A 27,226-nucleotide genomic window follows, 5' to 3' on the forward strand; every position below is an offset into this window, starting at 1 on the left:
TGTTATGAAGGCTACACTTTGGTTAATTGAGTGTTGCTAATAAAGTGTTGAGCTGCCATGTGTGAATAGAGCCACTAGGTGTCACTGTTGACTCCTTTAATTGCCCCTGCTTCACAGTTCATGTGGGCAATCAGTTTGCATATTGAAAGAAAGGTTTTAGATTATTGTAATTGTTTGGAATGTAAGTCAGCATTAACTTGAATATTTATTATATATTGTGTCAATGTGCTATTTTTACCATCAAAACATTGCTGCTGTATTTGTAAGAATGTCTAATGAAAGTCACTTTTCACTTATTCAGATGGTTTTAATTTTACTTTTGTTTGTTTCTAAAGCAACCAACTGTACAACCCATTACTGGTTAATAAATACAGTCAGAGTCCTGTGTTCAGTACTGTTTTGATAAACTCTCAGTGGACAGCATCAAATGTCCATGAAATCAGTTTGTGTTTACCTTCCAAGGGACAATGAACCTTAGCAAACAGAAAAAAAATTCAAGGGTGGCTTTGGGACAAATGTGTGATTGTCCTCAGGTTGCACATCCAGAGTTCAAACTTAAATCTAATCAAATAAATAGAAAATAGTCATGTCTGCATTTCCTGCTTGTGTTTCCCTCCACTGAAAAGACAAGCAACATGTGTTTTACACTGGTAAAGTTTCAAGTCATCTGTACATTGATATCAGTAGTTAATACTGTAATTAAGCCTCAGCAGTACCTTTGTGTAGAGTTACATAACATTAAAAAGTTATACTTTATGAAAAGTGAAGTCTAGTGGTGGGAGGTTTTATGTTTTCAATAGTAACTTCCTATTATTATTTTAGAAATAATTAAAGTCTAATCATTTAGATATTATTAGATATTTTAGATATATTAGACCATTATTCTGTAGATACTGAGAAGTTAATCTCTGGTCATGTTGAAAAATACCAAAACACTATTGTGACTGAATCAAATACGATACAGCTCAAATGCAACAGTATGTAAAACTGTTGTTGGAGAGCTTGTGCAACTGATTCATAAGTAAACTAACAGCTACTTACAGCTAACATTTTTTGTAATAAAGCTACACCTGTTGCTGCAACTTAAGTGATGTTAATTATTAATATGCTATACTGTACTGTGACACCACATAAAGTAATTTAACAATAACAAGCACAGCATTTTAGCTGATTATACTTATTTTTTTTTAGAAAGATACAAAGTAAGGCTAGCTTAAGTTCAGCTAGCTGAAAAGGCTGAATAAGCTAGCTATCCACACAGTCCTCTCAAGTGCACCAGTGTGTGTTCACATGCTACAAACCCAAAGGTACCTTTAATACATAATGGCCTCATGGTGAATTTACAATTCACAATATCCAGCTTTTGATGAATGACAATCTTTTGTGTTGGTACAGCGCTTCCTATCAACCAAGACATTTTTTTTTTGCCCTGCAACAGAGAACACCAACAAAGCAAACCCCTCAAAGCTGTTAAGAATTTAACTTCTAATGCACAGTATGTTTAACATCAATCAAGACAAAACATTTTTTAGCAAAGATAAATAATATATGCATACAAACATAACTTTTTTGAGTCCAATTATTTGTTTATCACAGATTTATTAACCTAATATGTATGTCTTTGGAATTGTGGGAGGAAACCGGAGCACCCGGTGAAAACCCACACTGGCATAGGGAGAACGTACAAACTCCACACAAGGTCCTAACCCAAAGCCCTCTTCCTGTGAGCTAACAGAGCTAACCTCTGCACCTCTAGCAGCCAGAAGATAGACTGAAGACTTGTTAAGTTAAATTATTAACATTGTTAATATTGTGGGAGGAAACCGGAGCACCCGGTGAAAACCCACCCTGGCATAGGGGAACATACAAACTCTACACAGGAAGGCCCAGTATGTCCCCAAGTTCTAACCCAAAACCCTCTTCCTGTGAGCTAACAGAGCTAACCCCTGCACCTCTATGCCAGCCTCAAGATAGACTGAAGACTAGTCCAGAATCTACCCTGGACAAATCACCAGTCTAATAACCTAATAATTTACCTCACCTAATAAACCTAATCTGCATGTCTTTGGGAATGTCGTAGGGAACGGGAGCACCTAGTGTAAACCCTGGGACCTCTAGCCAGCCTCAAGATCTTGTCCTGTGATAGACTGGTGACTTGTCCAGTGTAATTCTGGACGAGTCACCAGTCTATTACAGACTGACCAAATAGACTTAAAGCTATTTCATCTAGGGGCAATTTAGAGTGACCAATTAACCTAATCTGCATGTCTTTGGGATTTTCAAAGGGAACGGGAGCACCTGAAGAAGAACCTGACTGACATGGGAAAAACTTTTTTTTAAAAATCCAAATATTAACATTGTTAATATTGTGGGAGGAAACCGGAGCACCCGGTGAAAACCCACGCTGGCAAAGGGAGAACTTACAAACTCCACACAGGAAGGTCCAGTATGTCCCCAAGTTCTGACCCAAAACCCTCTTCCTGTGAGCTAACAGAGCTAACCCCTGCACCTCTATGCCAGCCTCAAGATACTCTGATGACTTGTCCAGAATCTACCCTGGACTACGGTGGCCCTGAAGTGCAAACAACACCAGCAATTCACACAACACGCCAGCAATTGACCACAAAGTGCCAGCATTTCACCACAACACGCCAGCAATTCGCACAACGCGCCAGCAATTCATCAAAACGGAAAGGGTAGGTACATATTGGACAGTAAAGTGTTTATCCTTCATGTCAGCTCACTCTGAACAGGCTCAATGAATTCACCATAAATATCACAATACGGGCGCACTACATATATATATAGGGGCGGCTGGTTTTACTATGGAGAAGCGAATGACGGCAGGGACCAATCAGGAGGAGGATCAGTGTCCAATATGTACCTACCCTTTCCGTTTTGATGAATTGCTGGCGCGTTGTGGAGAATTGCTGGTGTTGTTTGCACTTCAGGGCCACCGTAGGAACCGGAGCACCTAAATTAAAACCTGACTGACATGGGGAGAACATTTTTTTTAAATTAAATTATTAACATTGTTAATGTTGTGGGAGGAAACCGGAGCACCCGGTGAAAACCCACACTGGGATAGGAGAACATACAAAATCTACACAGGAAGGCCCAGTATGTCCCCAAGTTCTAACCCAAAACCCTCTTCCTGTGAGCTAACAGAGCTAACCCCTGCACCTCTATGCCAGCCTCAAGATCTTGTCCTGTGATAGACTGGTGACTTGTCCAGTGTAATTCTGGACGAGTCACCAGTCTATTACAGACTGACCAAATAGACTTAAAGCTATTTCAACTAGGGGCAATTTAGAGTGACCAATTAACCTAATCTGCATGTCTTTGGGATTTTCAAAGGGAACGGGAGCACCTGAAGAAGAACCTGACTGACATGGGAAAAACTTTTTTTTTTAATCCAAATATTAACATTGTTAATATTGTGGGAGGAAACCGGAGCACCCGGTGAAAACCCACACTGGCAAAGGGAGAACTTACAAACTCCACACAGGAAGGTCCAGTATGTCCCCAAGTTCTGACCCAAAGCCCTCTTCCTGTGAGCTAACAGAGCTAACCCCTGCACCTCTATGCCAGCCTCAAGATACTCTGATGACTTGTCCAGAATCTAACCTGGACTACGGTGGCCCTGAAGTGCAAACAACACCAGCAATTCACCCAACACGCCAGCAATTGACCACAATGTGCCAGCATTTCACCACAACGCGCCAGCAATTCACACAACGCGCCAGCAATTCATAAAAACGGAAAGGGTAGGTACATATTGGACACTGATCCTCCTCCTGATTGGTTTCTGCTATCATTCGCTTCTCCATAGTCAAACCAGCCGCCCCTATATATATATGTAGTGCGCCCGTATTGTAATATTTATGGTAAATTCATTGAGCCTGTTCAGAGTGAGCTGACATGAAGGATAAATTCAGAATAAAATGCGCTTCGATAATTACTGTACAGTAAATATCAAAGGGCATTTTATTCTGATATTCCACAGTGACACGTTCTGTAAGTTTGTGAGTGAGAAGATACCCGAGGTCCTCCGGTATTAGACTGGAATTATTAATTGGAAACAGATTATTTTTTAATATAATGTAATATTTACTGGGCTACACGGTGGTTAGCAATCTTGCCTCACAGCAAGAGGGTCGCCAGTTCAGCGGCTCCTGCTCAGGGTGGACCCGCTTCTCACCCAACGTCAGCTGGGATCAGCTCCAGCCCCCCGCGGCCCGAGTCCGGATAAGCGGAGAAGGATAATGAATGAATGAATGAATATACAAGGGCATTGTATTGTGAATTTCGCCGACACAACAAATACATTTTCGGCGCGACGAACACGCCAGCAATTGACCACAACGCACCAGCATTTCACCACAACGCGCCAGCATTTAACCACAACACACCAGCAATTCATCAAAACGGAAAGGGTAGGTACATATTGGACACTGATCCTCCTCCTGATTGGTTCCTGCCGTCATTGGTTCCTGCCGTCATTCGCTTCTCCATAGTAAAACCAGCCGCCCCTATATATGTCCAATATGTACCTACCCTTTGCTTTTTGATGAATTGCTGGCGCGTTGTAGTGAAATGCTGGCGCGTTGTGGTGAAATGCTGGTGCATTGTGTGAATTGCTGGTGTTGTTTGCACTTCAGGGCCACCGTAGGAACCGGAGCACCTAAATTAAAACCTGACTGACATGGGGAGAACATTTTTTTTAATGAAATTATTAACATTGTTAATATTGTGGGAGGAAACCGGAGCACCTGGTGAAAACCCACACTGGCATGGGGAGAACATACAAAATCTACACAGGAAGGCCCAGTATATCCTCAAGTTCTAACCCAAAACCCTCTTCCTGTGAGCTAACAGAGCTAACCCCTGCACCTCTATGCCAGCCTCAAGATAGACTGGTGACTAGTCCAGAATCTACCCTGGACAAGTCACCAGTCTAATAACCTAATAACTTACCTGAATAAACCTAATATGCATGTCTTTGGGAATGCCAAAGAGAACCCTGACTGGCATTGGGGGAGAACATGCAAACCCCAAGCCCAGGTCCACTGCCTCTACTGCCTCATCTTCTGCAAGATTTTCTGCAAGGGCCGCCTGTCTGCCGTTGGGACGACCTTATCATACAGTGCGATGAAATCCTTCTGGTGGACGAGTCCTTGAAGCATCGCCTGTCCATGGTGCCTGTGCAGAAATAAAGTCACATTTAGCGTACAAGAACAATGACGAGAAGGTCATATTATTTGGAGATTGAACAAAGAAAGCATAAGATCGTGCTAGACTTGGTAACCCACCTGACATCTGGTGCAGCATCCACTGCCATCTTACTGACAGCAGTCAGGTAGCGTTTTGCAAAGACCTTTCCTGCCGCCAATGTCTGGTCCACTCCCATGATGTCTGCCAGCTGGTGCAGGTGCTGTGCAGTGCTGGCCCTTACTGCAGCACAACGATGACTGAGGAAGGACAAAAACAGAAGAATGTGGACAATGTTTAATTTAATTTAGTCTAAAAGCTTATTCTACTACACTTCCTACTAAATTTGAATCAGATCATCTCCTCTTACTTTAGCCCGGCGTTGACAAGAAAGGTGATAATCCTTCCAGGGCTGCAGCCTTCCACCAGTGAATCCAGGGCCAGGTTAGCTTGCTGGTGAATGAAGGTGTTGGTTGTTGTTGCCAACTTCAGCAGCAGGGCGCGGCCTGTCCTCTCTGCGTGGGGGTCCATGGCTTTCCCTAATTGGACATGGAGCTCTCCTACGGCGTCCATTGCAGCAACAGCCACAGCAGAACGCAGATTATTCACCTAGATAGTTAATAAGAAGAATCAGTTAATACTTCTGTGTACAGTACAGGGTCGTGCACATGAACCTGTAGACAAATTAAAACTACATCCAACACAGATATAAAAATAAACAAGTGTACTTTACCTGTTCTTCAAGGACCAAACAGATTTCATGGAGTTTGGTCTGTAGTAGTGCTGAATGGTGTCGCGCCAGAGCTCGAACAGTTTTCAAGCCTTTCATTTTCTCCTCCCTGTGTTTAGATGACAAAATGATTTAATTGTTAATCACTGCTTTAAGAAAAACAAATTGCTGTGTCCCAGCTCGCTAAGCTGTTTTTAAGTCTATCTCTAAGCTTCTGTAGTGTTGATGTCTCTTACCAGTCTTCTGATTCCAGCTGCTTGAAGCAGACGGACAAGCCCTCTGATGGGTTCGCCAAAGGCCGGATGTCAACCACAACTGGCTTTTTGGTGCGGAGGTTTGTGCCACGGCGAGGTCCTTTTTTGTTGACCAGGGCAGGTTTTGATGGAGGCACAGGAACCTTGGGTCTCACTGGGGTCTCCTGATAAAATTCCTGTCTTTTGGGTGGGGCAGGTTTTGATGGAGGCACAGGAACCTTGGGTCTCACTGGGGTCTCCTGATGAAATTCCTGTCTTTTGGGTGGGGCAGGTTTTGATGGAGGCACTGGAACCTTGGGTCTCACTGGGGTCTCCTGATGATATTCCTGTCTCTTTGGTAGGGCAGATGATGGTGCGTGAACCTTTCGTGCCACCGCTGGGGTCCTTCTGGGGGCTGCTGGTGGTTTTGGTGAAGGATGCTGCATGAGCCTGATCTTCTCCATTGTGGAATCAATTCCTTCCACCAGGTTCACAGGTTTCGCTGTTTGGAGCCTGCATCCATCCACTTCCTTACCTGTTCAAATAAACAACAAAAATACTCACGGTTACTCAAATTCACATTTTGAATCACATATTTCAAATGATATTCAAAGTCATAGTCACCCAGCAGTAAGAACATACCTGCTCTACCAAGCTGTAGAGTCATCACTGGAAGGCGGGACCGTCTCCTGGTTGGAGGAGGAGTTGGGGTGAAACTGCCTAAGAATGGAATCGATCTCAGCTCAGTTGGAGTGTCGGCTGAACCGATGGAGGAGTCTGGACTTGGGCTCCTGCTTTTGGCCAGCTTTGCCGCCTGACAGGCAACCATTGCCATCTGACTGCCCAGATACAGCTTCTTCTCAAAGAAGGGGTGCTCTTCTGGAAGTTTCTCCTCTGTGAAGGGCCTGATCCTCCTTCCCCACATCGAGGATTCACAGCTTCTTCTGGGAGAAGCTGGGGGCTCAGGTGAGGAGAGGGTGTCCCGCTGGACGGAGAATCCCAGTCTCTCCAGAACAGCATCGCTGTGGGCTTTCTGGGACCAACACAGCCTCTCTGCACGGTGAATGAGTGCAGCCCTCTCAGCCCTTTCAGCTCTCTCAATGTCCAGGATCCTGGACTGAGTCCTGGAGCCACTGTCTCCACTGGGGCTTGCTGGTTCCTGTAAACAAAGATAAATTAGTCAGTTGTATAGAATTAGATGGTTAAATCAGCTATTGATATTACAGTTGGATATTATAATATAGTGTACATTTAACATAAAATGTATTACTATACTATACCATGCCATATTATATTATACTAAACAACACTTTGTTACTTTGCACAGTAAGGTAAGGACATTTGCTATTTTTTTAATTGACTACATCAATATGCATGAAGCACAAAATTAATAAAAAAATTAATGTTTAAGACTTTCTTAATTTTCCAACAGAAGCTTAATAAGAGTTGGTTACTTACATCACTTCTGTTCTTCCACCGCTGTATCAAGGTGTTCATAGTTTCATGAAAAGCCATGACTGTCCAAAATGTACAACTGACTTGTCACAAATTGTTCAACCAAACCGGTTCGATGAGTGTCTGACTGAATGTGAAGTGTCCAGTCTACACACAACCAAGTTCTAAGTGATTCCACTGTAGAACCATGACATCATCAACATTCTGTAATATGTTAATTAGATATTCAAGGAATTCTTAGAATTCTTTTTTTTGTTTTTGCAAAAAGGAGATTTTAAAACATTGTTGTTGTAACAAATGCCTCAACATAACAATAATTGATTAAGGGAAATAAACTTTATTGAAAAACACTTTGTCCAAAACTGCTGTGTGCTGCCCTGTGCTGCCCTGTGAGGGCTCTGTGCCTTTTAGACCATCATTCATATTCAGGGACTTGACAAATCCAGGTCCAAACACATTCTCACCCCAAGATATAAACTGACACTCTCCCCACCCTATATGACCCCCACATCCATCTGTTAATACTGTAGTAATCTGTTCATAATGTGACCTGTAAACCTGATTTAGATGACGTGCAATAATAATTCACCAGTCCCTTAAAGGTTATCTCCAGCTGAGCTCGTTCAGAGCACATTGGAGACCTTTTATTTAAAAAACAACACCTGTTTGTGTGTGTGTGTGTGTGTGTGTAACAGTCTACACACAGTTCCTCAGGTGGAACCCTGATACAACATTGGCCAGTTTGGTAACTTTAGGAGGATTAGGCATGGTGATGACACGCTTCAGATAGCAGCGGCGCCTAGAACACAAAATAAATAACAACAATCATGCTCCATAATTACTGCCACCACATTATTATTTTGAGCTCATGTTGTCTGACTGATAATAAAGTTAAATGTCATATGATCAAGGTATTGCCAATATGCATTTATGCATTAAAGATATACTGTACCGGTTAGTGCTGTCAGGGAAGCTATTACTGACATAGGTGTAGAACTGGCAGTTAGGATCCTGAGAACAGGTCCTCTGACATGTGTCTGCATCATCCATCAGCTCAAAGCGGATATCAGAACCTTTGAAATCAACTCCAACTTGAGGGACCTTAACCCAGTCTGTTGGCAGAGAGGGCAGAGTTAGACTGCTGCTGGATAAAACACAGAAAGACTTCACTAATAAACTGAAAGGATAAAGCACAGTGCTTTATTTTAATTGTTTACATTATGAAAATATTTAGTCTCATCAGTTACGAGACTCAAGACTCCCTTAAAGCACCAGAGTTGTACCCCTAACAGCGCTACCAAGCAAATTGCATCTTGGTGCTCTGGATCTATTTGCATGTTTTTAAACAAGGTAATATGCAAACATTTGCAGCAAAATCATCCCCTATCTAGACAAATGGCCTAGGCCTCATTGCAAAAAAAATCCTATTCACGCAGATAGAGTGAAATTATTAGCGTCTTCAGAGAGGTGGTTGTAAACGAATCGCATTTATGAGGACGAATATCGGGTGGCTCAAACTCCTTTATTTTGGGATTCATTGGTAGGACTCTCCTCTCAGTTGCTCTCGAAGTCATTTTTTGAAACACATGAGAAATTAATAAGGTTAATAAACTAATAGATGTCTGTCTCAGTCAGACCATTGTGATGTCCACAGCTGCTCACATACGATCACTGTGTGAAAGTGGACGGAGTGTGCATATATTTATAAATTCATTAATTAATATTAGGACTTGACCGATCGGTTGGTCTGACTCTGGAGACTGAAATATTCAACAGACACCCGGTTTTGTGCCTTGTGCATTGATACACAGTATGTGTCTCTCTGAAGACACTCTTATCTTGTGGTTAAATGAGCCAAGTCCAATCTATTAAAACAATAACAGCACAAGCCCAGCCAAGTACACGTCCAATTTGGAGGTATTTAGCGCTTCACCCATCACAACAACAATCTTTAACCTCGAGCACAATGATACTCTGCCATTTGGAAAATTGCAATCATGCGTAAAAAGGGGTCGAATTGAGCTCAGCTTCAAAATGTTCTGACCTTGTTTGGGCTGTGTTGTAATTAATGCATTACCTTTAGTGACTAGGTCCTTATGACGGGGCAGATAGCAGTTGCAAGTAGGGCTGCAACTAACGACTATTTTAATAGTCGACTAGTCACCGACTATTGAAACGATTAGTCGACTAATCGGATAATTATTAATTTTTTCTTAAATTTAGCATGAAGTTGCTTTAAATATGTGGCAAATGATAATAAACAAAAGAAAGATGGGTACTTAAATGAAAAATGCATCTTTTATTCAACAATTCAGCTGCTGATTCATACAAAAAAATAAATAAACCTCTGTCCATTTTTTCTGGACAGGAAAATGTGTTTTATAAAACTGTATTTCTGCTCCATCAAGTGGGTGGAACTGGTTCTGGGTTCTGGATGTAGTCTGGGTTGAACTGGGCTCACCTGTTGGAACCTCATATCACAGACCAGCACCAGTACTGACTCAGTGAGGAGCCTGTTGCTGCTGCACATCTGCAGAAAGGCTCCATGCTGGCTTTCTGCTTCAGACTGCATGCATTTAATTTAAAATACGTTCGTCAGACATAACGTTAAAGCTCGCCCGACGTGCTTTCTATTTAAATGCTCGTGCATCGCCGAGGTGCCGCCGTGATACGCAGGTCTGCTTTGCAAACCTTGCAAGTCATTTTTTTATTGGCCGTATCCAGGCTAAAATGCTCCCAAACTTTCTAAGTTTTGGTACGTGTAGCTGTGTTGGACACCGTCATTTCTGTGTACATTACCGCTCGCGCTCGGTAGAGATTGTAATGAAGTGAGATGCCTCACTCTGTTGGAAAAACACGTCTGGCGACAATAGTCGACAATGGAATTCATTGTCGACTATTTCTATTATCGATTTTTGTCGACAACGTCGACGAATCGTTGCAGCCCTAGTTGCAAGTGATGCACATTCAACCATTTTTTGTGAATTTGGCCGTCAGAATTGAAAGCCATACTACATCGGATATGAAAAATACACTTTTTAATAAAAAGAATAACCATAAAGTGAAGGTGAAGCCTGATTTCCACCGGGCGCGTTACAGCCGCGTAACGTCAGCGCCGCGGTCGGCGTTGCAAATAGGTAACACTCTAATCAATGAGAGCGTTTCCACCGGGCGCGCTGCGGAACGTTACAGCAGCGTCTCAGCCGCAGCTCTCCGCGAGCATTAGGTAGGACTGCCAAACCGCGTAAATCACAACAGAGCAGATCGCACCAGACAGGAAGTCTGACTCAGAATCAACGTAAAACACTTCCGCCCCCTTTCAAAATAAAACACAATATGCAGTTCATGCAGCCTAAAACTACTTCACATCAACATTATGTTATGACCGGGGCACCAGATCAGCAATCAATCAATCAATCAATCAATCAAAGGGTCTCAGAGGATCGGCGACACGGACGACAAGAGACTGATTGTTGAAGTGGAACATCATACAATCATTTATGACATAACACATTGTTTTTATAAGGATAGATGGTCAGATCAACAGATCTTTCACGTCAGAGAAGCAAAGTAAGCTGTTGGTTGTTGTTGTTGTTGTTGTTGTTGTTGTTTACTTTATACACACAGTTTATCCATAGACTGTATAAATAGAGTTTAGAGTTTATCACAGGATCTCGCGTGTATACGACCGGCTCGCTAAGCTGTAACGCGCCCTGTGTGAATTGACGGCGGGCAGAAGAGGCAGCAAAACCGCGGTGGAGCCGTGCCGCGGCTGTAACGCCACCGGTGGAAATCCCCAGTAAGGGTGAATCATACATCAATTTACACTTATGCAAGCAGGAAAATGCCCTATTACGATATCCAGACTCCAGAATCACAGGATTTATATAATATATTACCCAGCCCAATGTGACGCTGAAGTTATGCAGCATTGGTGTACTTTGATTATAGCATTATGTTTTTACTTTTATCAAAAACTTTTATTTGCCAAAGAACTACATTTCTGTATTAATTAAAAATATGTGGAAAAAATCGTCATTTCATCGAGGTAAGCAGTGCAATGTTAAATTTGGTTGGCATACAAAAATATGTGTTGTTGTGATGTATGTACAACATTAAGTCATTGAGTAAGGCGGTTCACTCAAAGTTCTAGTGTTGTTTAGTGATACATACTGTTATCCAGCTGACAGAAGCGTGCTGGTAAACCAGATGTGGCTCCTTGTTTGGCTACCATCACCATTTCATTTTTGTTGTCCTTCAGGTAACACTTGTTGCCATTACTATTAGAAAGAAAGAAAGAAAGAAAGGGGGAAAAATTAAGCTTTTAAACAAGAAAGGACAAACCAAATACTTAGTCAAAGCAGGACTGTTAAGAAATTGTCAGATAAGTTGCTACAAGAAGCTAATATAAATTAGCACGTTCTAATTATACACTGTATTGTCTTATTGGACACGAAAGAGAAAAATGTTAAATAAAAGGTAAGTTTCAGTCCGAGAAAGCACTACCTGGAATAAGTGAAGAAGGTGCAGGAATGATGAGCAGAGCACAGGGCCTGACAGTGTTCAGGAGAGGCAGCAGGAAAATTCTCGATGTCACTTCCTGGGATGTCAATGCTTGGAAAAACTTTACCCTCACATGCTGTACAGACACAGATAATACAATAATAAATAAGAGATAAAACTGTTTCCTTATGCTTTTGGTATGATTGTTGGTGTACCTGCTTTAGACACTTGAGATAAGGCTGTGTTGTGGGAGAATCCAGATGTTACACCAGCCTTTTTTACTACAATATCAGTCCTTGGTACAGACCAGCTAAATTTAAGGTGGCACTTGTACCTAGAAAAGGACAAGAAATAACATAATTAGAGAATTGTGGAGCCTGTGACATGTAAAAAGAGTCTTCATTCTCATTGGTAGAATTAATAAAACCTGTATGATATCTCATAACAATGTATTTAAAGTTTTAAAACAATTGCAGTTTTAAACGTGGTAAACACTGTGTCACAATATGTGATCCAGGTTTACCTGATCTTCTCTGGTGTAGAGAAGACTCCATTGACAAAGGTAAAGAACTGACAGGAAGGGTCATGTGTGCAGGCTCTCTGACACTCCTCATAGTCTGCTGTGAAGAAGGTTCGGTAGTCGGCCCCAAAGAAGTCCACGTTCTGGTACACCTTAGACAGACAAGGATCTAGGAGACAGGTAGAAGTAAAACACACTTTCACCATAAACCACCAAGTAGCTTATTTAAAATGACTATGTGCATACCTGCTTCTGGGTTGCAGGATTTGAGAGAATATCCAGAGGTGACACCCAGCACAGAAGTCTGAACGTTGGGCTTTCCAGAGTCGGTCTTCTTCAGGTAGCAGTAGAAGACCCTGCAGAGAGGGTATTTCTGTTTTGTGTGTGTGTTTAATGCTAAGTAAAAATAATGACACAAATATATTAGTAGCCTAAGTAAATTAGCTAAATATAGATGACATTTGATGGTGGGAAAGACTTCAGATTATACACTGCACATACACTTTTTCCCATTTGCATTTTGCAGCCAGTTTCAGTTAAAATTAATACATTTTTGTGATATTGGGCCAAGCTTTCTATTTTTTTCTAATCAAAATGTACTTCCACTGCCCTTTTTTATGAATAATTATCACTCTTCATAGGAAGATAAATATTACCTTCTACTGTACAAAACCTGCTTTTTCCATATAAAGAACATCTCTAAACTCCGCCCCTTCCTCACTTTCCCTGATGCAGAAAAACTCGTCCACGCCCTAATCTCCTCTAGGCTTGATTACTGCAACAGCCTGCTCATCGGATTACCCAACAAACACCTCCAGAAACTGCGATTCATTCAGAACTGTGCTGCTTCAGAACTCTGATGAAAACCTGCAAACACGACCACATCACCCCCATTCTACAGAACCTACACTGGCTTCCCATAACCTCAAGAATTAAATACAAAATCGCCCTCATCACCCACCTCTGCATCTACAGCAGGGATTCCCAAAGTGTGGTGCGTGGACCCCTGGGGGTGCAACAGCTGCTGCTAGTGGGTGCGCGAGATGAAAAATGTAATGGCGGTCTGATAATTACACAATTAAATTTTTTCCCCTACACAATAAAGAAGTGTAAATAAACATTTCCTTTATAAAATGTAAAATCAAAAACTGTAATAGTAATTAATAAATAAATGCAGGCTATTCAAAATGCACTTCATCTCAAAATAAAGCGTCTTCCATTTTTCCAACCTGTGTTATGATGACGGGGTTGTGTTTGTTAGCTCCACGCTCATTTAAAATTGCTGCATTTTTTGTTCAATGTGGCTCAAAATACTTATAAACTTTTTTCCCCAACTGATCTGCTTTCTGCCTCTGATCCTGAGCCTGTCATCATCCTCTTTGCTCTTAAAAGTGGAAGCTTGCGCATAACTTTATACATTATACATTAACATATTGAAACTGTGTTTCAGATTAATTCAAATACGAGAGCTCATTGTTGTGATGGTGATTATCTAATTACATGTATGTTCTGGTCATTTGAGCATGATTAAACATGCCGCCTTTAATATGGCTATAAAAAAGCTTATTGCATTTTGGTTTTTTTTAAGGTGTGGGGGATCGGGGGTGCGTCAACTTGGTTGGGACATAGGGACATAGGGGCCCATAGCCCCACAATACCTCAAAGACCTCCTCACCCCTCACTCATCCACCTCCGCTCCCAAAGCATAAACCTCCTCCATCAGCCCCGCACACGACTCCGCACCATGGGAGACCGAGCCTTCTGCTCCGCCGCTCCCCACATCTGGACCTCCCTCCCTGAACATCTACGTAAACCCCAGTCTGTGGACACCTTTAAAAAAGGGCTTAAAACTTTTCTGTTCAGGGAGGCATTTTTAGGTTGTCCCTAGATGTTTTTATTGTCTCTGCATAATGAACTTTATTACCCGTGTCTTTTTTTTTTTTATCTACTGCTGATTTTAATGAGTTTTCTCTTTCTTGTTTCTGGTTTCTGTAGCACTTTGAGATTTCTGTATGAAAAGTGCTTTACAAATAAAATGTATTATTATTATTATTATTACCTAATTACTTACTAATTACTACTAATTACGTGTATTGCTTGTTTTGTACCTGTTGTCTCTGCTCCAGTCAGCCCGAAGAAAGGTAAAGAAGAGACAGGAGGGGTGCTGGGTGCAAAGCTGCTGACAGTGTTCAACATCAGCAGCGTAGATAAATTTAATGTCTGTTCCTGGGAAATCCACATTCTCCTGAAGCTGTCGAATACATTCTGAAAAAATAAGAAACCCCCCAAACATACATTTACATCTACAAATAGAAACATCTAAGTGGTGAAACACCAATATATAATGGATGTATTACCTTGACTAAAGGAGAGGCTGCAGATGGACAGCAGAACCACCAGAACCAGATGAGTTCCCATCTTCTTGGTTTTGAAGCCAATGAAGATCCTTGAAACACAACTGCAGTTAAAGAGCTGGTTCTGTAACTGCACGGTTGGTCAAAGAATACTCACAATTTAGAAGCCCATTGAGTTTTAAAGGCAGATCAGAACTATTGGCTGTTTCAAAGTCCGGGTTAAAATCAATATTTGGACTTTGGAACAGCGTTCTGTTTACATTTGTTCTGCTCACCCTCACTGACAGGATATTTTAATTTTGATGTTTATTTTCAACTGTTGTTTGTTATGGCATGCTGTCATAGTCAAAGGAGTCTTTCTCCATCCCCAAATGTGTACTACTCGTGATTTTAAAGAGGTCATGTCTATTGGCTTTTTCAAAGTCCAGATAAATAAATACATTTGGATGTTCTGGTATCAAGACCTTGGAAAAGTGATCTAATAAAAATAATGCATTAAATTTGTATAGCACTTTTCTAGACACTCAAAGACCCCCTTTATTTGAAGCGGTGTGTATTAGGCTTGTTAGTGCTGTTATTTGTTATGGCATGCTGGCATCTGACCATATATTTTCACTCCGTCAGAACACACTTTTTCTCTTAAATGGTGATCAGGAATCATGTTTTTTTTTTTTAACAATCTATCTGTAAGTGCTGCCTTTTTGGAGACCTAACCGCCATCCTGATGGAAGCATCTGGAACTCAACAATGTAAAGGAGATTGAGGGTCTGAAACAATAGCCTGTTCCATTGAAATTACCCTCACTTCCTACAGGTACTGAAGGTCATTCAGGGCAGCACCAGTAGCACAGCAAAACCATTTTTCCAGATTATTTCCATTTATAAGAAGAAGACTGCCAAAGGAGGGCGGGATAATTGGTAACAGGTGGCAACATCAGGGGCTGGCAGGTAATTACAAAAGATAAGAAAACACAAGAGGGCAGAAAGCGAAGTTACCTGAAACAAGGAACTGTTGATTTGCCTGTTTTACATAATTCTGTAGGCTTAAACATTGCTTGGAGGCCTGAAACAGTCAACTGCAATGATACCTTGTTCCAAGGGTCAGGGACAAAACAAGTCAGATTAAAAGGTGCCAAAATCAAAAAGATCAGGGATCTTAACTCTGATTTAAAAATGTCCCTTTGTGCCCTGTGAACAGACACAGTTTGACCACGCACCACCAATAAACAAAGGGATTTCATAATGAAATGATTATCTGGTCTGGGGTGTAGGGTGTGACAGAAAATCCAGAAGTGAATCCCAGTAGATGAGTCTAAAGTTTGAACTCTAAACTTTTGGCTGTCCAGAGGGAGTCTTCTTGAGTTAGCAGGAGACGTGCCTGCAAAAAGCAGGGAATGGTGCCGTCACATTTGCCGCAAAAAACAAATGGACAAAAATGGGAGTAGGATAAATAGTGAGTCATGAAAATTACACGATAAGCACATACACTAGCGGTCAACAGTTTTAGAACACCCCAATTTTTCCAGTTTTTTATTGAAATTCAAGCAGTTCAAGTCAAATGAACAGCTTGAAAGGGTCCAAAGGTAAGTGGTGAACTGCCAGAGGTAAATAAAAAAAGGTAAGCTTAACCAAAACTGAAAAATAATGTACATTTCAGAATTATACAAGTAGGCCTTTTTCAGGGAACAAGAAATGGGTTAACAACTTAACTCTATGGAGTCTTGGGCTATTTTGTCCATTTTTTAATTCTTTTCATGTCTTTGTAAGTCATTTTGTGTCTTTTTTTTAGTCATTTTGTGTCTTTTGGTGTCTTTTTTTAGTCATTTTGTGTCTTTTTTTAGTCATTTTGTGTCTTTTGGTGTCTTTTTTTTTTGTCATTTTGTGTCTTTTTTTGGTCATTTTGTGTCTTTTTTTAGTCATTTTGTGTCTTTTGGTGTCTTTTTTTGGTCATTTTGTGTCTTTTTTTAGTCATTTTGTGTCTTTTGGTGTCTTTTTTTTGTCATTTTGTGTCTTTTTTTTGGTCATTTTGTGTCTTTTTTTAGTCCTTTAGTCCAACATAAAATGTGATTTTGAATCTTTTTTTTTACTTTCAAAACACTATCATGCTCAATAAAGAATTTAAAATGTTGCAAATGTGCATTAATTTCAGAGTAGACTGAGACATTAAACTGCATAATTTTCAATTAAATTCTGGAAAAGTTGGTGTGTTCTAAAACTTTTGACCAGTAGTGTATATCAGTTAATACATTGAATGTCTGTAAAAGACCCAAAATAATAATAAAGGTCAAAGAGACATAAGAGGGCAACACAAGAGAATACCGAACACACAGGAAAAAGGCCAGAAAGCGTACTTGGAATCAGACAAACTGGCTCCGACATGACAACAGAGAGGAAATATGAATACGAAATGTAAATATTTGTTTGCTGAGCATTAGTAGAACACCATTTTACAGTGAGCGAGGGAGTTTAATGTGAGATATTGTGTGTGTCCTGCAGGCCTATGGGCTTGCTTTGTTGTGCTGCATGTTATTGCATTTATATGAAAGAGTAAAAGTTATCCATCCTGACTTCCTACACTGCAAAAAAAAGAAAAGTTGGGTGAACTCAAAATTTCAAGGCAACAAACTTCGATAAAATATTAAGTTGGACTATTAAATTAATATTTATATTTTAAGTCTGGTTTTTGAGTTTGCTCAACTCTGAATTCAGATTTTTGTCAACTCAACTGTAAGTTGTACTAACTTATAATTTTACATTGTAATAACTTTTAATCCTTACTTCTGCTAACTTCTGCAATGTGCTGAATTGGCACGATTGTAACGCCGCTATGAAATGTCAGCTAATGTTGTGACCACAATTTTGAGTTAGCATTGATACGCTAATGGCTACTCTTGTAGCTGTAACAAGCAGCGCCGCTAGTATCAGTTAGCCGCTAGCATCAGTTAGCCGCTAGCTTTCGCTAATGACCGAATTTCACCGCTTTCCTGCATTTCACAACAAAGAAATAAGAGTTATCAGAACTATTGTCCCTTGTTGTGAACCCCAACTTAAAGATATAAGTAACAACAACTCACCAACTTGTTTTTGAGCAGACAACTGGCTTCCTTTGTTGTGCTAACTTACATTATTGCCCTAAATGTCAGTAATTTATATTTCCAAGTTTTACCAACTTAAATCACTGTTTTAGGCCAAAAAATACAAGATGGCTTTTTTGCAGTGTGTGTTTTGATTGACACTCTGGGATGAGGGCCATGTAATGTAACCCTGCATGTAGTGTAGTGTGGAGTGATATGGTTAGTATATACCTAAATATTCAGGGGAAAGCTAAGGTAGTTGGTTTGTAATCAGTTGTGGTGAGCCGGGCGCGGCAAAATTGCCAGGGACGATTTTTTGTCCCAGTCAAGCTCTGCACATATAGTGGTAGGTGGTAAACTTACAATATACTGTATAATGTATTACTGTGACTGAAGAGAAGGCTCCATCTCTCACTGAAGCCAATAAAGACTCTTGAAACACAACTGTCTACAACTTACATTCATTTTATGGACAGGTCAGGTTTTAAAAAACCTAAATTGTGATGTTCTGGCATCAAATCTTTGGAACAGTGATCCACTGAACCTTTATTTGAAGGGGTGTGTATTAGGCTTGGGCAGTATTTCACCAGTATACAGTAGATGGCAGTATTGTGTTAAAATAATATTTAAAAGAAAGACATGTAAAAGCTGAGCTTGGGAATCAACTTTATTGAAAAACTTTGTCCAAAACAGTGCTGTGAGGGCTCCATATTCAAAAACAGGACCAATCCAGGTACAAACACAGCCTCATAAACTGCCACTCTCTCAACCAAAGGCCATATCCAGCTGAGGTAGTTCAGAGCACATTGAAAACCCTTTGTATGTGTGTGTGTGTGTGTGTGTGTGTGTGTGTGTGTGTGTGTGTTTGTGTGTGCATGCGTGTGTGCGTGTGTGTAGAGCAGCTATTCTCAACCTTGGGGTCGGGACCCCAATTGGGGTCGCGAGATGATTTCTGGGGGTCGCCAAATCATTTTGGAAGTCACCTCTGTCTCCACTGTGTCAAAATGTTCATGTGTTAATGTGTTTTAGTCTTTTTGGTCATTTCTGGGATTTTTTTGGTCATTTTTTGTCTCTTTTTGGTCATTTTGTGTCTTTTTTTGGTAATTTCGTGTCTTTTTTGGTCATTTTGTGGTCAATTTGTGTCATTTTTTGGTCATTTTGTTTCCTTTTTTGGTCATTTTGTGTCTTTTTTTTGTCATTTTGTCATTTTTTGGTCATTTTGTTTCTTTTTTGGTAATTTTGTGTCTTTTTTGGTAATTTTGTGTCTTTTTTGGTAATTTTGTTTCCTTTTTTGGTCATTTTGTTTCCTTTTTTTTGGTCATTTTGTGTCTTTTTAGTCATTTTGTGGTCATTTTGTTTCTTTTTTGGGTGATCTGAACTGTGTGTGTGAGATTCTGTTCAGTGAGCGGGGGTCACGGACAACATGCATGTTAAATTGGGGGTCGCGACTCAAAAAGGTTGAGAACTAACTGGTGTAGAGCAGTCTACACACAGTTCCTCAGGTGGAACCCTGATACAACATTGGTCAGTTTGGTAACTTTAGGAGGATTAGGCATGGTGATGACACGCTTCAGATAGCAGCGGCGCCTAGAACACAAAATAAATAACAACAATCATGCTCCATAATTACTGCCATCACATTATTATTTTGAGCTCATGTTGTCTGACTGATAATAAAGTTACACGTTACATGATCAAGGTTGCCAATATACATATATGCATGAAAGATATACTGTACCGGTAAGCTCTGTCATAGAACTTTTCATTGGCATATGCGTAGAACTGGCAGTTAGGATCCTGAGTACAGGTCCTCTGACATGTGTCTGCATCGTCCATCAGCTCAAAGCGGATATCAGAACCTCGGAAATCAACTCCAACTTGAGGGACCTTAACCCAGTCTGTTGGCAGAGAGGACCAGAGTTAGACTGCTGCTGGATAAAATACAGAAAGACTTCACTAACAATAAACTGAAAGTATAAAGCACAATGCTTTATTTTTATTTGTTTGCCATGCATTATGAAAAAGTTTATTCCCAGCAATTACAAGACTCAGATTCCAAAGCCGTGCTGAGTCAGCAGTGAAAAATACACTTTTTGTTAAAAAAAAAAAAGAATAAACATTATGTGAATGTAAAAGCAAATCATAGAACAGTCAGATACATTAAGAAAAATGCATGCCTTATGTATCAGTGTTTTGACTTTGCATCAATTGACCTTTCACCCCCTTAGCTACTGTAAGGTAGGCCGCCCATTCACAAAATGCTACAAAGATTAAAATAAAATTGGTTCATAATGGCCTGTTGGGACGTTACAATATTGATATATACATTACAGGGCTATACATTAACTTTTTTTGCTTAGCACTGGTTCTACAGAGGTTGATAGTTTTGTAGCACAATCTGTAAAATTTCTCATTTCTCATTTAACTATAGTTACAAACACCTCATCTGTAGGATACACTCTAGAAAACATGTAAAATAAGATGTGATATTTTGATAGAATGTTAGCCACAAGCCGGCCAATGTGGGATGCAGTGATGCTAGCTATTAGCACTGTATTATGTTAAGCTCCTAGCAACATTGCTAGCAAGCTTAACATGCTAATTTTACAGATGGTAACTAGTTTGTTGGACTAGTTCTGCACTAGTAGTGGTATATTAGTTGACAGGAACCATAACTTTTAAATCCGACTTGGGTTGTCTTACCTAACATAGCTAGACAATCGTTTGTTAGCTTGTTTTCTAGCTAGCACCTTAACTTGGAGCAGACATTTGTGTGTCTTTTGATCTTGGAGATATTAAATTGGGAGTGGGCTCTCCCACACGGTTTAATCCACAGCCAGCAACGCTCCTCTTCTTAGTGTATCTGGTGATTTACAAATCCCGTATACACAGCGTTTCACCTTGTTGCTCAGAGCTCAAAGCTTGACGGACCTTCTTCTCTTAGTAACAGTTGCTAAGGTATGATTGGTCGAGGAGGAGGAGTTTTGAGAACGGTCAATTGTTTTGGATCATTTAATCAATGTATCAATCCAGATTAATGTATTGTTACACCCCTGCCTTAAAGTGTTGCAGGAATGGGTTGTAAATCTGTTAGCATTTTTAGCACTTCTGGTTCCCTGTGTTAAAGTCAGTGGAGTGCATATGTACGACATTAAGTTATTGAGTAAGTCGATTCACACATCCAAAGAAGTTCAGGGGGTCCGTCTCTTCTACTCAAAGTTCTGGTGTTGTTTAGTGATACATACTGTTATCTGGCTGACAGAAGCGTGCTGGTAATCCAGATGTGGTTCCTTGTTTGGCTACCATCACCATTTCATTTTTGTTGTCCTTCAGGTGACAATTGAAGTTATTACTGTTAGAAAGAAAGAAAGAAAGAAAGAAAGAAAGAAAGAAAGAAAGAAAGAACATGAAAGGACAAACCAAATATTTGGCCGGATCAGGACTGTTAAGAAACTGTCAGTTAAGTTGCTACAAGAAGCTAATATGAATTAGCTCTTTCTAATTACACACTGTATTGTCTTATTGGGAACCTGGTCTCACAGAAATCCGTGAAATAGCCACGGATTTCGCTTAACTCAAAATCCGTGGAATAGCCACGGAATCGCTCAAATTTCCGTGAAACTGACACGGATTTCGCTACAATGCAAGTTAATGACAGTCATATCCCGTGGCTATTCCATGGATATTTTTTCCTATTGGTTTGTTCCAAGTCACGTGACTTTCAAGGTTCCGGCGGTCAGAACAAAAAACATGGCGGACAGTTCTCTCATTTTTAGTGAAAAAAATAATATTTTGACTTAGTTTCTGCATAAAAATGGATTTTGATCACATTTCCAGCGAGAAATATATGTTTTATTTTCAAAATATTCACTCAGTGAATGTACATAATCACTTTGCCAGAAAAATATGACTGTCATTAACTTGCATTGTAGCGAAATCCGTGTCAGTTTCACGGAAATTTGAGCGATTCCATGGCTATTCCACGGATTTTGAGTTAAGTGAAATCCGTGGCTATTTCACGGATTTCTTTGAGACCAGGTTGCTTATTGGACACGAAACAGAAAAAAGGTTCATTCCAAGAAAGTTTTGTGAAACACACACACTACCTGGAATAAGAGAAGAAGGTGCAGGAATGATGAGCAGAGCACAGGGCCTGACAGTGTTCAGGAGAGGCAGCAGGAAAAACCTCGATGTCACTTCCTGGGATGTCGGCGGTTTGAAAAAGTTTACCCTCACATGCTGTACAGACACAGATAATACAATAATATTAAAAAAGAGATAAACAATCTGTTTCCTAATGCTTTTGGTATGACTGTTGGTGTACCTGCTTTAGACACATGAGATAATGCTGTGTTGTGGGAGAATCCAGATGTTACACCAACTGTTTTTTCTACAATAGGAGTCTTTGGTAGTGACCAGCTAAATTTAAGGTGACACATGTACCTGAAAAAGGACAAGAAATAACATAATTAGAGGATTTTAGAGCCTGTGCCGTGTCGCCACCCTTCACTGTAATAAATTATTCTGTAGTCATTTCATTTTACTTAATATATTTGATAAAATGTATCAAATATTAATGCATCCTTGATTTTGAGGCAGTTGTTTAAGTAACTTTAATATAAAAATATTCTTCTACTTAGAATCTACTTATTTTAAACACACTAAATATAATTTTATGTGTTTGTAATTCTAAATCAAGAGAATTTTGAATGAATCCAACACAATAGTCCGTTTTTAATTGACAGGCACTTCCTGTTAAGTTGTTATTAACTTAACCTGTAACGTAGTTAGATTTAATTAATAATATTGCATGCAATCTGTTGCCTCAATTTTATTGAGTACCTATTGTTTATCCTTTTTTACAGTGTTCTGTTCCCAAAAAATAATCTTCCTTCTCATTGGTTGAATTAAAAAAACTTATCCACATACAACAGCTTGTATGACATGTTATGATCATTTTAACATTGTGAAATTATTACAGCTTTAAACATGTGGTTAACATAGTAAACAAAACTGCACTCGCCACTTTATTAGGTACACCTGTTCAGCTGCTTGTTCACACAAATATCTAATCAGCTAATCAAATGGCAGCAACTCAATGCATTGAGGCATTTAGACATGGTGAAGATGAGCTGCTGAAGTTCAAACGAGTCAGAATAGGGAAGAAAGATGATTTAACCCATAAGAACCTATGGTGACACGGTGTCACAAACATTTTATGTTCTAGTAATGTTCATGTATGTTTTCTCAAGTACAAACGTGTGTTTTTTTAGTGTCCTACAGCTACAGTAGCTTATTGAGAAGCCGTCCAATAAGGCAGTGTTATTTATATTTATTTATTCTCGATTTATTATTATTTTGTTTCTTAAAAACAAATCTGAAAGGGAATTTGTTGTCTAACAGCACTATTAATGTCACAATTTTGATACATGTTATGGAGATGAAAACAAAAAAGGCAGATGGTTATTTGTTTTTATTTATTATTGATTTAATATTATTTTGTTACTTAAAAACAAATCTAAAAAATAATTTATTGTTAAACAGCACTGTCAATTTCACAATTTTGATAAATGTTGTGGAGATGCAAAGAAAAAGGCAGATTTGTGTTTCTATAAGCGGAATAGGTGTCCAGTTTATTCATTTTAAAATAAGATATATCATAAGAACCACTTGGTCTGTGGTATATCCCCCATAATTTTCCTTTTTAAGGATTACTGGCTCTGGGTTCTTATGGGTTAAGGGACTTGAACACTGCATTGAGTGTTTCACAAAGTGCTGATCTATGGGATTTTCTCTAGGGTTTATAGAGAATGGTCTGATAAAGAGAAAATATCCAGAGAAGAATGGCCAGACCGGTCCAACAGTAACTCAAATAACCACTTGTTACAACCAAGGTATGCAGAAGACAATCTCTGAACATATAACACGTCCAACCTTGAAACAGATCACCTAATAAAGTGGCTTCTGAGTGTACTCAGTTCAGTTTGGGCACCAAAACTACTTGGAAAAGTTTAGAAAGAAGTACATGGTTTGAGTTAAAATATAACGACTCCTGTATGTAAATACTTGACATAGTTACTTACAAAATGTAACTTCGAACTTACGAATGTAACAAATTAACAATGTCGACATTTGATTTCACAGGGGACATGAACATTATGAACAACGTCTTGTTGGTGATGGTGTGTAAATTTCTTTATTGTACGTCACCTGAGTGGCTCCTTTGCTCCTGTAATAATTACCACAAGATGTCACTGTCTAACGGCAAGCGAAATTTTGAGTTTTTGACCTTCTAATTTGTATCAAATGGCCACCAAATTGCCCATCTTGCACAGTCGTTGGACCATTTCCCCTTAGTTTTTTTGTAAGTAGGCAATCAAGATGAGGAAATTAAGTTTCTAGATCTATAGTCTAGAGTCAGAGCAAGGATATAGTGGAGGCTCAGTGTCTTTTTTATGTATATATATATATATATATATATGTGTGCAAAATACCAACTGGAACATTTAAAAGTGATTGATTGAATATTTATGTCGGCCTTAAAAAATTACACAAATAATGCTTAATTTCACCTTAAAAGTTGGTATTTTGCATATATATAAATATACATAAAAAAGACACTGAGCCTCCACTATATCCTTGCTCTGACCCTAGACTATAGATCTAGAAACTTAATTTCCTCATCTTTGATTGCCTACTCACAAAAAAACTGGAAAATGGTCCAACAACTGAGCAAGATGGGCAATTTGGCCGCCATTTTGATATGCAAATGAGAAGGTCAAAAACTCAAAATTTCGCTTGGGAACCTTTTTTTTTGGATTCAGCATCCTTGAAATAAGTAAAGTAGGCCGGTTCCTGACTTGTACCCATAAATGCTCCTCACTTTCACTTTTTGGACAATTCCGTCTAGACTATAATAAGCAGCAGGATAACGTGGGTTATATATAAATTGTAGTGTCTTTTTTGGGATGAGATGAAGATTTAATTTCAGCAGGAGTGTAAAATTATGTGAGTTTACCTGATCCTCTCTGGTGTATAGGCCTTATTGACAAAAGTAAAGAAGTGACAGGAAGGGTCCTGTGTGCAGGCTCTCTGACACTCCTCATAGTCTGCTGTGAAGAAGGTTCGGTAGTCGCCCCCTGAGAAGTCCACGTTCTGGTACACCTTAGACAGACAAGGCTCTGGGAGACAGGCAGAGAGTAAAGGAGAGTTACTATGCATCAATGGTTTTCATTGTTATTTAAAATGGTTGTGGGCCTACCTGCTTCTGGGTGGCAGGATTTGAGAGAATATCCAGAGGTGACACCCAGCAGAGGAGTCTGAACTTTGGGCTTTCCAGAGGGGGTGTTCTTCAGGTAGCAGTAGAAGTGCCTGCAGAGAGGGGAATTACTGCTTTGTGTGTGTGTCTTACACTTTAAGTAAAAATAATTATGATAATTTGATTAATTATTATGATTAAATAAGTTAATAAAGCAGTTTTGGATGCTAATACCTCAAATCTATTGATGTGAGACAGCAAAAGTTAAAATGAATACTTTTTTTTAATGACAAAAGGCTGTTCTTTTGTCCACATTTCTAATTTAAAAAAAAAAAATCAAAATGTACTTCCACTTTCCTGTTTTGTGAATACTAATCACTCTTCACAAGAAGATGAATATTAGCTAAATATACACTACTGGTCAAAAGTTTTAGAACACACCAACTTTTCCAGAATTTAATTGAAAATGATGCAGTTTAATGTCTCAGTGTACTCTGAAATTAATGCACATTTGCAACATTTAAAATTCTTTATTGAGCATGATAGTGTTTTGAAAGTAAAAAAAAAAAATTCAAAATCACATTTTATGTTGAACTAAAGGACTAAAAAAAGACACAAAATGACAAAAAAAAGACACAAAATGACTTACAAAGACATGAAAAGAATTCAAAAATGGACAAAATAGCCCAAGACTCCATAGAGTTAAGTCCCATTTCTTGTTCCGTGAAAAAAGGCCTACCGGTACTTGCATAATTCTGAAATGTACATTATCTTTCAGTTTTGGTTAAGCTTACCTTTTTTTATTTACCTCTGGCAGTTCACCACTTACCTTTTTACCCTTTCAAGCTGTTCATTTGACTTGAACTGCTTGAATTTCAATAAAAAAATGGAAAAATTGAGGTGTTCTAAAACTTTTGACCGGTAGTGTATATATATTTTTTTTAAGTTTGTGTATTGCTTGTTTTGTACCTGTTGTCTCTGGTCCAGTCAGCCCGAACAAAGGTAAAGAAGAGACAGGAGGGGTGCTGGGTGCAAAGCTGCTGACAGTGTTCAACATCAGCAGCGTAGAAAAATTTAATGTCTGTTCCTGGGAAATCCACATTCTCCTGAAGCTGTCGATTACATTCTGAAAAAATAAGAAACCGCCAAACATACATTTACATCTACAAATAGACACATCTAAGTGGTGAAACGCCAATATATAATGGATGTATTACCTTGACTAAAGGAGAGGCTGCAGATGGACAGCAGAACCAAAACCAGATGAGTTCCCATCTTCTTGGTTTTAAAGCCAATGAAGATCCTTGAAACACAACTGCAGTTAAAGAGCTGGTTCTGTAACTGCACGGTTGGTCAAAGAATACTCACAATTTGGACGCCCATTGAGTTTTAAAGGCAGATCAAATCTGATTGGCCCCTGCAAAGTTCAGGTTAAAATCAATATTTGGACTTTGGAAAGGGTTCTGTTTAATTGACCCATCTCTTTGAATTTTGCTGTTTATTTTTCACTGTTCTGTTAGTGCTGTAGAACAGTAGTTCTCAACCTTTTTGAGTCTCGACCCCCAATTTAACATGCATGTTGTCCGCGACCCCCGCTCACTGAACACAATCTCACACGCACAGTTCAGATCACCCAAAAAAGACACAAAATGACCAATAAAGACACAAAATGACCAAATACAGACACAAATTGACCAAAAATGACAAAAAAAGAAACAAAATAACCCAAAAAAGAAAAAAAAAAACCAAAAAAAGACACAAAATGACTAAAAAAGACACAAAATGACTAAAAATAACACAAAATGACCAAAAAACCCCACAAAATGACCACAAAAAGACATTAAGTGACCAAAAAGACTAAAACACATTAACACTTTAACACAGTGGAG

The 27,226-nt window shown here is 39.4% G+C and overlaps 3 protein-coding genes across 3 annotated transcripts; all 3 read right to left on the bottom strand.

The window, feature by feature from the left end:
- Positions 1 to 1,985: 1,985 nt before the first annotated feature.
- LOC131985125 (uncharacterized) lies at positions 1,986 to 8,158 on the bottom strand. The gene is made up of 8 exons (XM_059350172.1): positions 7,633 to 8,158; positions 6,817 to 7,333; positions 6,178 to 6,709; positions 5,945 to 6,050; positions 5,582 to 5,820; positions 5,313 to 5,471; positions 4,554 to 5,202; positions 1,986 to 2,884 (listed from the first exon to the last, which is right to left on the bottom strand). The coding sequence occupies exons 1-7, from the start codon at positions 7,687 to 7,689 to the stop codon at positions 5,076 to 5,078; spliced, it is 1,737 nt and encodes a 578-aa protein (XP_059206155.1). The 5' UTR covers positions 7,690 to 8,158; the 3' UTR covers positions 1,986 to 2,884; positions 4,554 to 5,075.
- Positions 8,159 to 8,221: 63 nt separating this feature from the next.
- LOC131985133 (coagulation factor XI-like) lies at positions 8,222 to 15,168 on the bottom strand. Its single transcript, XM_059350179.1, has 9 exons — positions 15,010 to 15,168; positions 14,761 to 14,917; positions 12,899 to 13,008; positions 12,656 to 12,821; positions 12,348 to 12,466; positions 12,136 to 12,268; positions 11,803 to 11,909; positions 8,582 to 8,741; positions 8,222 to 8,428 (listed from the first exon to the last, which is right to left on the bottom strand). Exons 1-9 carry the CDS (start codon positions 15,068 to 15,070, stop codon positions 8,326 to 8,328), a joined length of 1,116 nt encoding a protein of 371 aa, XP_059206162.1. The 5' UTR covers positions 15,071 to 15,168; the 3' UTR covers positions 8,222 to 8,325.
- Positions 15,169 to 18,925: 3,757 nt separating this feature from the next.
- Positions 18,926 to 26,697, bottom strand: LOC131985134 (plasma kallikrein-like). Its single transcript, XM_059350180.1, has 9 exons — positions 26,555 to 26,697; positions 26,307 to 26,463; positions 25,341 to 25,450; positions 25,098 to 25,260; positions 22,404 to 22,522; positions 22,186 to 22,318; positions 21,325 to 21,431; positions 19,818 to 19,977; positions 18,926 to 19,666 (listed from the first exon to the last, which is right to left on the bottom strand). The coding sequence occupies exons 1-9, from the start codon at positions 26,610 to 26,612 to the stop codon at positions 19,564 to 19,566; spliced, it is 1,110 nt and encodes a 369-aa protein (XP_059206163.1). The 5' UTR covers positions 26,613 to 26,697; the 3' UTR covers positions 18,926 to 19,563.
- Positions 26,698 to 27,226: the final 529 nt, after the last annotated feature.

The sequence above is a fragment of the Centropristis striata genome, chromosome 14 (assembly GCF_030273125.1).
Source record: "Centropristis striata isolate RG_2023a ecotype Rhode Island chromosome 14, C.striata_1.0, whole genome shotgun sequence".
NCBI classification, from domain to species: domain Eukaryota; kingdom Metazoa; phylum Chordata; class Actinopteri; order Perciformes; family Serranidae; genus Centropristis; species Centropristis striata.